This window comes from Bos indicus, chromosome 18, assembly GCF_029378745.1.
Source record: "Bos indicus isolate NIAB-ARS_2022 breed Sahiwal x Tharparkar chromosome 18, NIAB-ARS_B.indTharparkar_mat_pri_1.0, whole genome shotgun sequence".
Lineage (NCBI taxonomy): Eukaryota > Metazoa > Chordata > Mammalia > Artiodactyla > Bovidae > Bos > Bos indicus.
The window spans coordinates 41100850-41115918 of NC_091777.1; the positions used below are offsets into that span (position 1 = coordinate 41100850).

At 42.4% G+C, this 15069-nt stretch overlaps 1 protein-coding gene across 1 annotated transcript in view; it reads left to right on the forward strand.

The window, feature by feature from the left end:
* The first annotated feature begins 12201 nt into the window (after positions 1 to 12201).
* Positions 12202 to 15069, forward strand: part of URI1 (URI1 prefoldin like chaperone) — a 63113-nt gene continuing 60245 nt past the window's right edge. Inside the window, exon 1 of the mRNA XM_019979645.2 lies at positions 12202 to 12632. Coding sequence (XP_019835204.2) covers positions 12540 to 12632 — 93 coding nt within the window. The 5' untranslated portion in view covers positions 12202 to 12539. The remainder of the gene's footprint in view (positions 12633 to 15069) is intronic.

Here is a 15069-nt window from a genome sequence, read left to right on the forward strand (position 1 = left end):
TCCAGGCTCTCTGGAGATCACCCCTGTTGTTAGCATGGCCTTCCTTCCAAGCACGTCGCGCTCAGGAGAGAGTGGCAGCTGGCACAATGGTGAGGTGAGTCTTGCCCCTGCTGTAGCTTTTTCTCTGTTAGCATATGGGCTTTACCATAGTCCTGCTTCCACCAGAGTTTGGGGATCTTGAAGACTCATCTTCTGTAATGGCTTATTAGCTGCTCCACAATCAAAGGCATAGCGATTTTCAAGGTCAGGAGCTCCTTAACATTGTTTCCCGTACTAGCTATGTATGCTGCTGGGGATTTTTGCCATTTTACAGTCACCAGCCTTCCATTCTGTGGACCTTTATTTCCTTCTGGTGAATTTCTTACCTCCCACTGTGGGGACTAAAAGGGCCAGGCCCTTCCTCCACCAACCTTAGGACAGCCAGGGGTTGGGCACCTGTCCCTAATCAGACTCTATTATGAGACTGTGCAGAACAATGCAGGCCCTGAGAATGCAGGGTGCTTGAAGCCAGGCTGTGTTCCCCTTCCTCAGTCTTCAGAGTTCCCACACAGTCTGTCCTCAAGTTCCTGGCCTCACCCAAGCCCTCTCCAATGGAGTCTTCTTGCTCAGAGAGACAGAGAGAGAGGCTACCTCCAGTTCTTGTAGCTACAAGGCATACTTAAAGAATAAATTTTTGGTAAATAATTATTCCTGTGTATAAGTCCTGTTTTTGTTTCCACTTGAATTGTACGTACCTGTGGGCAGTACCTGCTTCCTCCTGAGCCCAGAGCTTGGTGTGGCTTAATGGCAAGAAAGGGGCTTTGGAGCCAGAGGGCTTGAGCATGAGGCTCAGCCCAGCGCTCACCCACTGTGGGGCTTGGTTTCATCATGTGGCATCTTTAGTCTGGACTTTGCATTTGTAAAGTGGGTGTGATGCTTAGAATGGTTACCCTCCTTCCAGGCTTCAGGGCCTATGTGAGGGTCCCATGAGTTACCTGGGAACCAGTCTGAGGGGACCTTATCTCCTTCATATTCAGCAAACAGAAGCCAATACCACCCTGCTCCCAAGGAGGAGACACACAGGCAGACAGGTGATTGTACAGGTTGGCTGTACAGGCATGCAACAGAGGCAGGTACACAGGAGTTCAGAAGGGCCTCACACTTGGTTTATGCTCTGTTCTCACCATCTTGAAATTCTCAACAATTTTGAACAAGGGGTCCTGCACTTTCATTTTCCACTGGGCCTGAGAATTATTTAGTTATTAAAATACTGTGATTTTAATCACATACTCTGATTAAAATACTGTGTGAATTGAGAGCACATACAGCCTGAGTCCATTTGTATGAAGTGTGAAAACAGGTGACGCTAATCTAAAGGGTAGAAGCAGGGGTGGCAGTTATGGGGGCTGAGTGAGGAGGGAGCAGAGTGGGAGACAGTGAACAGAAAAGGCCTTGGAAGGCTTCAGTGGGTCCAAGAATGTTCTGTTTCTTGCTTTGGAAGCTGGTTATGCAGGTGTGCTCACTTGGTGAAAATTCATCTAGCTCGGCACAGGATCTGTGCACATTTCTGTATGTGTGTTACACTTCAGTACAAAGTTAAGAGAAAATGTGTGGAAGGACATGCAGGTAGTAAAAGAAGTACAAGGTACTTAGGATGCTCAGAAAAGGCTTCCTAGAGGTAGGATCTGAAGAAAGTCCTGAAGAAGCAAGAGGCAGAGGCTGGGGTGGGGTGAGGGGGGCTGTTCCTGCAGCAGAAAGGCAGGCCTGTCAGCCTGGGGATGATCAGAGGCACAGCTCAGGAGAGCATGGGCTCTGCCTGGGAGCTGGACATGAAGTAGGCAAGAGACACAAAGGGTGTTCTGTACATATCTTTGCAGGCCTGCTGAGGCCTTGGATTCTGCTCTGGGCAGTAAAAAGCCATGAAAGATGCTGAGTTCAAGACTTCAAGACTCCAGTTGCAGTGTGGAGGGCAGACTAGGGCGGAAATGGGAAGTGGGGAGATACTGGCCTTCTCAAGGTCATGGGACTTTGCTAGGTGAGTAGTGAAAGGAGTTTGGGCTGGTGGAATGTAGAAAAGGAAATGAATTCGAGACAGCTTTTTCAAATGTTACATTGGGTGATTTTACCTTATGACCACAAATTCTTTGACATTTATCCCATCAAAAAATAGACTCTAATTCCCCCATCTCTTGAATATGGGCTGGCTTTAGTGACTTGCTTGTGATGAATAAAACGTGGGTGAAGTGATGCTATGTGACTACTAAGGCTAGATTAGAAAAGGTGGTACTGCTTCCAGTTGGCTCTCCCTTGGTACCCAGCCACCATGCTGTAAGGAAATCTAGGTGACAGAAGAGCTCACATATACGTGTTCTGGCTGACCACTCTTCTGAGGTCTCAGGCGACAGCTAACCTCAAGTCTAGAGTTGTCCATGAAGAGGTTTTCAAGATGACTGCAATTGCATGAGATTCTGAGGACTCCCTGTCAACCTCCAGAACCGTGATTTGTGCCATTAAGTTTGGGTGGTTTGTCGGCACCAAGAAAATAGCACCCTTCACTATTAAGAAGACTTTTCAGAAGAGCTTAAAAAATTCCCAACATCCAGGCTAGATCCAAGCTTTAATATTCTTCTGAGCCCCAACATGTAGCAGGGTTGAGAAGCACTACTGTAAACCAACCCTAAGGCTTGAGCTGGGTTAATTCCACGCATTGCCCCTCATTCCCCCTCTTTCCCTTACACAACTCCTTTTGTCCTTGTCACTGGTTTCCATCTTCAGTTCCTGGTAGATAAAAGTGATCCATTTAAGCAACAGGAACTTTAAAATCAGTGCTTTAGTCCTTGATGCATGAGATGTTTATTTTTAAAGCAGCAAAGGAGAATGGATATGCAAGGAAAGCAGGGAAGGTCCCAGGGGTAGGAGTGTGAATAAGGTTGCTAGATAAAATACAGGAGGACAAGGTAATTTGAATTTCAGATAAACAATGAAGATTTTTAAGTATGATCCAAATATTACATGCATGCATGAGATGCTCCAATTATTATATAGACATACTAAAAATTATATATTGTTTATCTGAAATTCAAATTTAACCATGTTTCCATGTTTTTATTTGCTAAATCTGGCAACCCTAGGTGTGAAGCCAGGTTAAGGTATATTTAGGCCTCAATCGGAGAAGGCAATGGCAACCCACTTCAGTACTCTTGCCTGGAAACTCCCATGAACGGAGGAGCCTGGTAGGCTGCAGTCCATGGGATCGCGGAGAGTCAGACATGACTGAGCGACTTCACTTTCACTTTTCACTTTCATGCATTGGAGAAGGAAATGGCAACCCACTCTAGCGTTCTTCCCTGGGGAATCCCAAGGATGGGGGAGCCTGGTAGGCTGCCATCTACGGGGTCGCACAGAGTCGGACACAACTGAAGCGACTTAGCAGCAGCAGCAGCAGCAGCAGCAGGCCTCAATAGAGGAGGGACATCTATAGACTCCTGAGTCCTCCAATGCCAGGGTAAAAGCACTCAGAAATCTCCAGATCACTCCCCTTGTTGGGGAAAAGTGAAGCTCCAAGACAGGAAGTAATAAATCCAAAACAGGCAGCTCTGAATTTGCACAATATTATGTTAACTAAACCCATGCAAATATTTATTGTTTTGTTGCAATAAATATTTGCATGCAGGTTTTTGCGATGACATAAATTTTCAGATCAGTTGGGTAATGCCTGGGAAAGCAATTGCTGGGTAGAGGGGCTTCCCTAGTGGCTCAGATGGTAAAGAATCTGACTGCAATATAGGAGCCCTGGTTCAATCTCTGGGCTGGGAAGATTCCCTAGAAAAGGGAATGGCTACCCACTCCAGTATTCCTTCCTGGAGAATTCCATGGACAGAGGAGCCTAGCAGGCTACAGTCCATGGGGTCTCAAAGAGTCAGACACCACTGAGAGATTAACTAACACACACACACACACACACACACGGTAAGTCTAAGTTACCTTGTGCAAAATCAAAAAACTGTCTTCCAAACTGGCTGTTACCATTTTATATTCCTATGTAATGGAAGAGAGTTCCTGTTGCTCCATATCCTAGTCAGAAATTGGCATCATCTGTTTGCTGGATTGTAGCAGTTCTAGTAGATGTGTAACAGTAACTCATTGTTATTTTAATTTGCATTTACCTATGATAAATGATGCTGAACATTTTTTACATGCTTATTTGATATCTACGTATCTTCTTTGATGAAGTGTCTATTCATATCTTTTGACTTTTTTTTTAAAAAATTGGGTTGTCTGTATTCTCTGTTAAACTTTGAGTTCTTTCTTTTTCTGCATACGAGTCCTTTATCAGGTATGTTATTTGAAAATATTTTCTCCCAATCTGTGGGTTATTTTTCACATTCTTTTAGCAATATATTTTGCAGAGCAAATGTTTTCAATTTATCTATTTTGCCAAACGCAAGGTCATGAAGATTTTCTCTTATATTTCCTTCTAGAAGTTTTATAGTTTTGTATTTTACATTTCAAATTGCCAACATCTGTTGGATCATAGAAAAAGCAAGAGAGTTCCAGAAAAACATCTACTTCTGCTCTATTGATTATGCCAAAGCCTTTGACTGTGTGGATCACAAAACTGGAAAATTCTTCAAGAGATGAGAATACCAGACCATCTTACCTGCCTCCTGAGAAATCTGTATGCAGGTCAAGAAGCAACAGTTAGAATTGAACATGGGACAATGGGCTGGTTCTAAATTGGGAAAGGAGTACGTCAAGGATATATATTGTCACCCTGCTTATTTAACTTCTATGCAGAGTATATCGTGTGAAATGCTGGGCTGTATGAAGCACAGAATTTTGATTCTAGATGCTGGAATTAAGATTGCTAGGAGAAATATAAAAAAACCTCAGCTACACAGATGACACTACTCTTATGGCAGAAAGTGAAGAGGAAGTAAAGAACCTCTTGATGAAAGTGAAAGAGGCGAGTGCAAAAGTTGACTTAAAACTCAGCATTCAAAAAACTAAGATCATGGCATCACATTCCATCCCTTCATGGCAAATAGATGGGGAAATGATGGAAACACTGAGAGACTTTATTTTTTTGGGCTCCAAAATCACTGCAGATGGTGACTGCAGCCATGAAATTAAAAGACGCTTGTTCTTTGGAAGAAAAGCTATGACCAACCTAGACAGTGTATTAAAAAGCAGAGACATTACTTTGCTGACAAATGTCTGTCTAGTCAAAGCTATAGTTTTTCCAGTAGTTATGTATGGATGTGAGAGTTGGACTATAAAGAAAGCTGAGCACTGAAGAATTGATGCTTTTGAACTATGGTGTTGGAGAAGACTCTGAGAGTCCCTTGGACTGCAAGGAGATCAAACCAGTCAACCGAAAGGAAATCAGTCCTGTATATTCATTGGAAGGAGTGATGCTGAAGCTGAAACTCCAATACTTTGGCCACCTGATGTGAAGAATTGACTCCTTGGAAAAGACTCTGATGCTGGGAAAGATGGAAGGCAGTAGGAGAAGGGGATGACAGAGGACGAGATGGTTGGATGGCATCATTGACTCGATGGACATGGGTTTGGGTGGACTCCGGGAGTTGGTGATGGACAGGGAGGCCTGGCGTGCTGCGGTTCATGGGGTCGCAAAGAGTCGGACACGACTGAGCGACTGAACTGAACTCAACTGAAACAGAAACTCTATAGCCATTAAGCAATAACTCCTATCTCTCCTTCCCCTCCAGCCCTTAGTAACCGCCAATCTACTTTCTATCTCTATTGATTTACCTATTTTATTTTAGACATTTCATATAAGGGAAATAATATACTATCTGAACTATCGGGTCTGGCATATTTCACTTGTCTATAATTTCATATTTCAGTTTTCATAATTTTATATTCATCTTACAATACTTTTAAGGTTCATTAATGTTGTAGCATGTATCAGAAGTTCCTCCTTAAGGCTGAGTAGCATTCATATACATATATACACATACACTATATATATATATACCACATTTTATTTATTCATTCATCACTAATGGAATTATGAATATTTTTATCTTTTGGCTACTGTGGGTAATGCTACTATGAACAGAATTGCACAAGGATTTGTTGGGGTTTCTGTTTTCAATTCTTTGGGGGACATATGTCTGGCAGTAGACTTGCTGAGTTATATGGTAATTTTATGTTTAACTTTTTGTGGTACTGCTATACTTTTCCACAGAAGCTGTAACATTTTAAATTCCTACCATCAACAAAAGAGGGCTCCAATTACTCTACATCCTTGCCAACACTTATTTTCCCTTCTTTTCTTCTTTCTTACCTTCCTTCCCTTCTGTTTTTTATAGTAATATAAATTTTTTTTTATAATAGTGGCGATGAAGTTGTATTTCATAGTGGTTTTGATTTGCATTTCTCTTAATGATTAGGGTCACTGAGCAACTTTTTCAATGCTTATTGGCCATTTGTACAACTTCTTTGGAGAAATGTTTATTCAAGTCCTTTGCTCATTTTCAAACTGGTTTTGTTGTTATCCTTTAAGTCATGATCTATAAATATTTCTTCCCTTTGTTGTCTTTTCACTCTCTTGATAGTATCTTTTGATGCATAAATTTTTAAATTTTGATGAAGTCAAATTTACCTATATTTTCTTTTATTGCCTATGCTTTTGATGTAATATTTAAGAAACTACCAATTCCAAGATCATTAAGATTTGCCCCCATGATCTCTTCTAAGAATTTTATAGTTTTAGGTTTTATGTTTAAGTCTTAAACTCATTTTGAAATAATTTTTGTATATGGTATAAGTTAAGGGTCCAGCTTCATTCTTTTCCATATAGGATCCAGTTGTCCTGGGATAACTTGTTGAAGACACTGTCCTTTCCTCACTGAATGATTTTGGAAGCTTTGTCAAAAATCAATTTACCATATATGGGTGAGTTTATTTTTGAGATTTTTTATTTAATTACATTGGTCTACGTGTTTACATTGCTAATCACATGGTGTTTTGATTACAGTAGCTTTTTAGCTACAGGACTGGAAAAGGTCAGGTTTCATTCCAATCCTAAAGCAGGGCAATGTCAAAGAATGTTCAGACTACTACACAATTGCATTCATCTCACATGCTAGCAAGGGAATGCTCAAAATCCTTCAAGCTAGGCTTCAATAGTACATGAACCAACAATTTCTGGTTGTACAAGTTAGATTTAGAAAAGGCAGAGGAAATAGAGATCAAATTGCCAAATCTATAGGACTATAGAAAAAGCAAGGGAGTTCCAAAAAAACATCTACTTCTGCTTCACTGACTATGCTAAAGCCTTTGGCTGTATAGATCATAGCAAACTGTGGAAAATTCTTCGAGAGATTGGAATAGCAGACCACCTTACCTGTCTCCTGAGAAAACTATGCAGGTCAAGAAGCAACAGTTAGAACTAGAAATGAAACAATGGACTGGCTCTAAATTGGGAAAGGAGTATGTCAAGGCTGTATATTGTCACCCTGCTTACTTAACTTATATTTGGAGTACCTCATGAAAAATGCTGGACTGGATGAAGCAGGAGCTGGAATTAAGGCAATGGCAACCCACTCCAGTACTCTTGCCTGGAAAATCCCATGGACGGGGGAGCCTGGCAGGCTGCAGTCCATGGGGTCGCTAAGAGTCGGGTACAACTGAGCAACTTCACTTTCCCTTTTCACTTTCATGCATTGGAGAAGGAAATGGCAACCCACTCCAGTATTCTTGCCTGGAGAATCCCAGGTACAGAGGAGCCTAGTGAGCTGCCGTCTATGGGGTCGCACAGAGTCGGACACGACTGAAGCGACTTAGCAGCAGCAGCAGCAGGAGAAATATCAATAACCTCAGATATGCAAATGACACCACCATTATGGCAGAAAGCAAAGATGAACTAAAGAGCCTCTTGATGAGGGTGAAAGAGGAGAGTGAAAAAGCTGGCTTAAAACTCAACATTTAAACAACTAAGATCATGGCATCTAGTCCCATCACTTCATGGCAAACAGATGGGGAAACAATGGAAACAGTGACAGACTTCATTTTCTTGGGCTCTAAAATCACTGCAGATGGTGGTTGCGGCCATGAAATTAAAAGATGCTTGCACCTTGGAAGAAAAGCTATGACAAACCTAGACAGCATATTGAAAAGCAGAGAAATTACTTTGCCAACAAAGGTCCATATAGTCAAAGCTCTTGTTTTTCCCATAGTCGTGTATGGATGTGAGAGCTGGACTATAGAGTAGACTGAGCACTGGAGAATTGATGCTTTCGAACTGTGGTGTTGGAGAAGACTCTTGAGAGTCCCTTGAACTGCAAGGAGATCAAACCAGTCAATCCTAAAGGATATCAATCCTGAATATTATTAGAAGGACTGAAGCCGAAGCTCCAATACTCTGGCCATCTGATGCCAAGATCTGACTCATTGGAAAAGATTGTGATGCTGGGAAAGATTGAAGGCAGGAGGAGAAGGGGGCGACAGAGGATGAGATGGTTGAATAGCATCACCTATTCAATGGACATGAATTTGAGTAAACCATGGGAGATAATGAAGGACAGGGAAGCCAGGCGTGTTGCAGTCCATGGGGTCACAAGGAATAGGACACGACTGAGTGACTGAACAACAACAACTTTTTCGTAAGTTTTCAACTCAGGAAGTATGAGATTTTCCCTGACTTTATTTTTTGCAAGTTTGTTTTGACTATTGAGAGTCCTTGCAATTCCATATGAACTAGGCTGAACTTTCGTACTTCTGCAAAAAATGTCATTGGGATTTCATAAGGATTGCTTTGAATCTGTCAGTTATTTCAAGGAGAAAATTTGTATTTATCTGATTGGGTTGCTACAAGAGAAATTTATTGTCTCAGTTCAGGAGAGTAGACGTCCTTTATCAAGGTGACAGCAAAGTCAGTTTTCAGGGAGAACTCTCCTTTTGTCTTGAAGATGGCTGCCTTCTCACTATGTCCCACATGGCCTGTCCTCAATGTATGTGTATGAAAAGAGTGAGCTCTCTCTTTTTTGAAAGACACTGATCCTATTGGATCAGGACCTCACCCTTCTGACCTCATTTAACCCTAAATACTTCCATAAAGGACCTATCTCCAAATACAGTACATTGAAGGTCAGGGCTTCAACATATAGATTTTGGGAGACATTCAGTTCACAACAGTTTTCATCTTAACTATAGTATCTCAATGTAACTTCAGTCTTACAATCCATGAACACAGAGTTTTTCCATTTATTTGTGTTTCATTTAATTTCTTTCAATAATGTTTTATAGTTTTTGGTTCAGAATTCTTGTGCTTCCTTATACTCATCACTAAGTATTTTATTCTTTTTTATGCTAGTGTAAATGGAATTGTTTCCTTAATTTCCTTTTCAGATTGTTCTCTGCTAGTGTATATAAGTTTAACTGATTTTTGTCTGTTGATTCTGTGTCCTGCAACTTTTTTATTACTTTAACATGCTTTTTTTCTTCTGGATTCTTTACAATTTTCTACATATAAGATCATATCATCTACCAATAGATATAATTTTACACCTCTCTCCCTTTGGCATTGTTTTATTTCCTTATCTTGTCCAATTTCTTTGACTAGAAATTCCAGTACTATGTTGAATAAAAGCAGACATACTTATCTTGTTCTGGATCTCAGAGGAAAAACATTCAGTCTTTCCCCCTTGGGTATGTTAGACATAGGCTTTTCATATATGGCCTTTATAAGGTTGAGGAAGTTTCTTTCTCTTCCTAGTTCATTGAGTGTTTTTATAAGGATGTTGGATTTTTGTCAAATGGTTTTTTCTGCATCAACTGAGATTACCATGCAATTTTTCCCCTTTCATTCTATTAATGTGGTATATCATTTTGATTGATTTTCATATGATGAACTACCTTTGGGTTCCTGGGATAAATTCCACATGATGCTGGTGTACAATCCTTTTATTATGGTCATAAATTCAGGATTCAGTGTGTTAGTATTTATTGAGAGATTCTGCATTTATAGTAATAAGGGCCATTGGTCTTTAGTTTTCTTTCTTTCAGTGTCTTGGTCTTGCTGACCTCAAAAGTGTTCCCTCTTTCTTACTTTTTTATGAGTGTTTGAGAAGAATTGGTGCTATTTTTTCTTTAAATGTTTAAAATTCACCTTTGAAGCCATCTGGATTTTTCTCTGTTGGGAAGATTTTGATTATTGATTTATTCTCCTTAGCTGTTAATAGGCTTTCATTGTTTTCTGTTTCTTCTTGAGTCAGTTTTATTAGTTTTTGTTTTTTTCTAGGAATTTGTCCCTTTCATCTGGTTTCTACAGTTGTTCATAGTGTTCTAATGTTCTTTGTTTCTTTTTGTAAAGTTGTAATTTTGTCCCATTTTAATTTCTGATTTTAGTAGGAGTCTTCTCTCTTTTTCTTAATTTAGGTTGTCAGTTTTATTAATCTTTCCAAGAGCCAATTTTGGTTTCACTGGTATTCTCTGTTGTTTTTCTATTTTCTGTTTGTCTCTTTGTTATTTCTTTCTTCTGCTAGCTTTGGATCTTGTTTTTCTCTTTCTAGTTCCTTAAAGTACAGTTAGGTTATTGATATATTAGTTTGCTAGGGCTACCATAACAAAATACCATAGACTGATGATCTACATAGCAGAAATGTATTTTCTCACAGTTATAGAGGATGGTATTCCAACATCAAGGTGTGAAGGGGGTTGGCTAACTCTGAGGCCTCTCTCCTTGGCTTGCAGTTGGATGCCTTCTTGCTGATTCTGCATGTGTTTATGCTTGTGGCATGCATGCCTCTGGCTTTTCTTAGTGTCTCCAAATTTCCATTTTACTTTCAACTCTTCCGTGATTTTCATTCTAAAGTGAGTCACTTGTAGACAGCATATAGAACCAAATACTTAGAAGATAAATGTATTTACCCTTCTACTGGAGCTGGGGGTGGTTCAGCTTCCCACAGGCACAGGAGCTAAACAGGCTAGGTTTGAATACCTGAATGAAGGGAGATAGGATGGGGCTTCCCTGATAGCTCAGTTTGTAAAGAATCCGCCTGCAATGTAGGACACCCTGGTTCCATTCCTGGGTTGGGAGGATCTGCTGGAGAAGGGATAGGCTACTCACTCTAGTATTCTTGGGCTTCCCTGGTGGCTCAGCTGGTAAAGAATCCGCCAGCAATGCGGGAGAGGGAGACCCGAGTTCGATCCTTGGGTTGGGATGATCTCCTGGAGAAGGGAAATGCTACCCACTCCAGTATCCTGGAGAATTCCACGTGCTGTATAGTCCACGGGGTCTCAAAGAGTCGGACACAACTGAGCGACTTTCACTTTCAGGGTGGGCAGCTGCCAACATCCATTAGAAACGGTGAAAGTGAGAACTGGGCGACCAGAGCAGAAGCTAGTAAAGTAGCTGAGGATACACAGATGATGGTGGTGTTAGAGCAGTCGGAGACGGCCAGTTTCAGAGGAATTGGATGTTTGATATGTAGTAAGAAAAGACAGCAATTAACATTCACCATCTGCCCCAATTTTCCTTCCTTTTTTCTTAGAAGCAAATGGCAAAAGAGTTATCTGAATTGGGGAGCTGGCCGGAAGGGAAGAGAAGTCTAGCAAGCAGGCACACCAGGGTGAGAACTGAAGTTCTCTGTTAAGTACTGGAGCAGAGATGATTATTACGCCAAGGCCCATTCCATTCATTAAGTATTAACTGAGTGCCTACTGTGTACAAAGGCTGTACTAGAAAGAGGTCACAGGAGTTTGAAATAAGAGGAAAAGTTTGGGCAACGTTATCCTTGAAGTCTCTTAAACAGCCCATACATAGCAATATATTAATTAAATCACAATACCTTTATATATGTAAATGTTATGTGTGCAGTAATTAATACACAGGCAAAATTTAATTGCATATTTTAGTTCATTAAACAGGTACAGTGAAAGGTTGAATTTGTTTAAATTAAATATGCTTATAAAGCAGTATTAGTACACGAATTAAGCTCCTACGGCAAAATGCAGCGCTCAACGACTGAGTGCATATGTGGGACACAAGGCCAAGGTAGGTATCCTGTCCGTGAACTGACGGTCTATCCTCCCTAGAATGAAAGTTTCCACGCAGCGCAGCCTCGGAATAAGCCAGCCGCCGCTGCGCCGCTCCTGCACCACGTGACTCATCGGGGGCGGGACGAAGGGCGGAGGCTGCGTGCGCTTCCCAGCGTGCCGCGCAGGGCGGGGCGAGGGGCGGGGCCTACGGAGGAGGCGCGGAGGAGGCGCGGCCGCCACAGGACGCGTCCCTCGGCCCAGCTACCGGATCGGCGCTTCTCGCCTTCAACGGCCGGCCTGCTGCTCCGAGCCCGCGGCGGCGGCGGCGGCTGCAGCGGCGGGCGGCATGAGCGTGTGAGATGCGGCCGCGGGCAGCCCGGACGAGAGCAGCGGTCGCCGCGGTAGTGGAGAAGGCGGGCGCGGCCTCCTCAGCGCGGGGCGCGCAGTGCATGAGGGCGAGCACGCGGGCGCTGGGCAGCCGCCGGCCACGCCGCTTCCATAAACACTTGTTTAGGACTCGTTCGCCCCGCTGAGGCCCCGGCATCCCCTTCATGGAGGCCCCGCCAGACCCCAGGCCCCACGCCTCGGCCGCGGCTCCGCTGCGCGCCCCGGAGGTGGCGCGGCTCCGTGAGGAGCAGGAAAAGGTAACAGGCCGCTCTCGTCCGCGCTTAAGCCAGTGGTCTCGGGAGGCGCCCGCTCCCCGGCGCGTCCTTGGCGCCCGGTTTCCCCTCCCCGTGGCTGGGGCCTGACCCCCGGCCGACCCCCTGCAGCCCTCAGTGGGCCGCAGCCTTTTGGTCTGGGCCCAGGCCCCCCGGACCCGGAACGAGGGAGAAGCGTAGCCTCTAGGCCTGAAAGCGTGTTAGGAGAAACTTTTGTCACGTGCTTTTGTTGTCTTTTGTCTGGGACCCCTCGACCTTCGAAGGGAGGGGAGGGTTGCGGGAAAAGAGATGTAATAATCTGTTTAACTTCTGTATGAAAGTGGGTTTTAAACCTTAATGCGTACAGCGATGCGTGGGAATATTCTTGGTGAAGGACACGTTCGTAAATGGAAGAGTTCACCTTATTTTTTAAGCCATTTCTCTAATCGTTGCTAAAATGTATACTCTCTTGCAGTGGTAACGCTTCTTGTGCATTTCTAGGTTTAGTTTCGTGTATGTAAAAATTGAATGGTGTTTTGTTAAATTTTAACTTCAATTATATAAATGTTTTAATCTTCTAATAAACAGGAGAGAGTTTTGTATTTCCTAATGGGATTGCATACGAAGTATACCAATTTAAGAGATACAGTATTATTTTAATCTGAGATTTTTAATCTGAGTTTAATTTGAGATTTTTACCCCTCTGGGTTCCTTATCATTTGTTTCTCACCATCTCCGAAAGTTTGAGATTCTTACTTTGAAAGGCAACTTTTAATTGACTTAATATATGTCTTGTGATCTTATTGAGATTATCGTGGTTATAAAGGTTAGGAAGTTGTTCAAAAGTTGTAGACACTGGGAATCCCTAACTTTTCTATTGAGCATTTCTGTATAAAAATGACTACTTACATGGGTAAACAAATCTTTAGCTGGATGAGGGACTTTTCATAGAACCTAAAAAATCCTGGTTTACTTGGAAACAGCCTGCTAGGATAAATTGTGGGAACCTTTCCTTCTGTATTCTGTTTGTTCTAAATTATTTCGTGCGTTGGATTTCACTTTCTGAGAGCCGTTTTTCCTTGGCTTTTTTCAAATTGGGGGTTTGAAAATTCAGGTTCACTGACTGCATTTAAATTGTAAGACAATTTTTTTTACCCCCCCCCCCCCCCCCCCGCCAAGAGAAGAAAAAAGAAAAGACAGTCCTTCATGAAACCAATTTCTGGCAAAAACTATTTACATTTTTTATTTTAGAAAATGTGAAACAGACCCTGGAAAAAGAGTTTTCCTATTGCCCTTCTTTCTGCTGAGGAATTAACTCTCTCCTCCTTCACAGTATATGTTTGCATACTGCTGACTTGATAGGTTTTTCTCCCACTTGGCGTGTTGAAAAGAGAAATCCTTAGTTTTATTCTGATGTTAGTGAGCCTGAAATACAAAGGATACGGTTTGGAGTGCTCTGAACAGCTTTCGGGTCTGGTTTCCAGTTGCACTGAAACCTCCCTTCTCAGTTCCAGTCCTGTAGGAACCCAAATAGCAGTTTCAGTAGAAAGTTGAGTATGTTACCAAATTACTTTTCTGTGCAGTGTTAATGTTATTTTCACGTCCCTGGTGACTCAGATGGTAAAGAGTGCCTGTAATGTGGGAGGTCAGGGTTCTCTCCCTGGGTGGGAAAGATCCCCAGGAGAAGGAAATGACAACCCACTGCAGTATTCTTGCCTGGAAAATCCTATGGACGGAGGAGCCTGGTGGGCTACAGTCCATGGGGCTGCAAAGAGTCCGACGCGACTGAGTGATGTAAATCAGTGTTACTTTGGCATATAAAACAAGCATGTGCTTGTCTGTCATGGATATGTAAGATCATTCTCACTTCATGATAAAGCCTCTGAGTAAATAGCAACAAATATTTTAACCAGTCTGCTTCAGTGGACAGGAGAGACCCATAAGGCCACAAAATACACGGGTTGGTTAGCTGTCCTTTAATTACAGTTCAGTGTGGGAAAACTTTATCTAGTAAATAGTTAATAAATAAGTCATATTTTTGTGAGGGACCTAGCAGCTGTAGGAGTACAGTGAACTCTAGTAGGAAATGTTGGGACACTGTTTGAAGGAAAAAGGGAGAAAAAGACAGCAGTGTAGCAGTTAGTATTACTTTATGTTAAATCTAATTAAATGTGCTTTAGGACTTGCTTTTCCCTACAGGGACTCTGAGAGAGAATAAAATACGAAGAAAATGATTTGAATGACTCCCCCCCGCCCCGGCCAGTTTTGGTAGCTAGCTGCTGCTGCTAAGTTGCTTCAGTCGTGTCTGACTCTGTGCGACCCCATAGACGGCAGCCCACCAGGCTCCCCCGTCCCTGGGGTTCTCCAGGCAAGAACACTGGAGTGGGTTGCCATTTCCTTCTCCAATGCATGAAAGTGAAAAGTGAAAGTGAAGTCGCTCAGT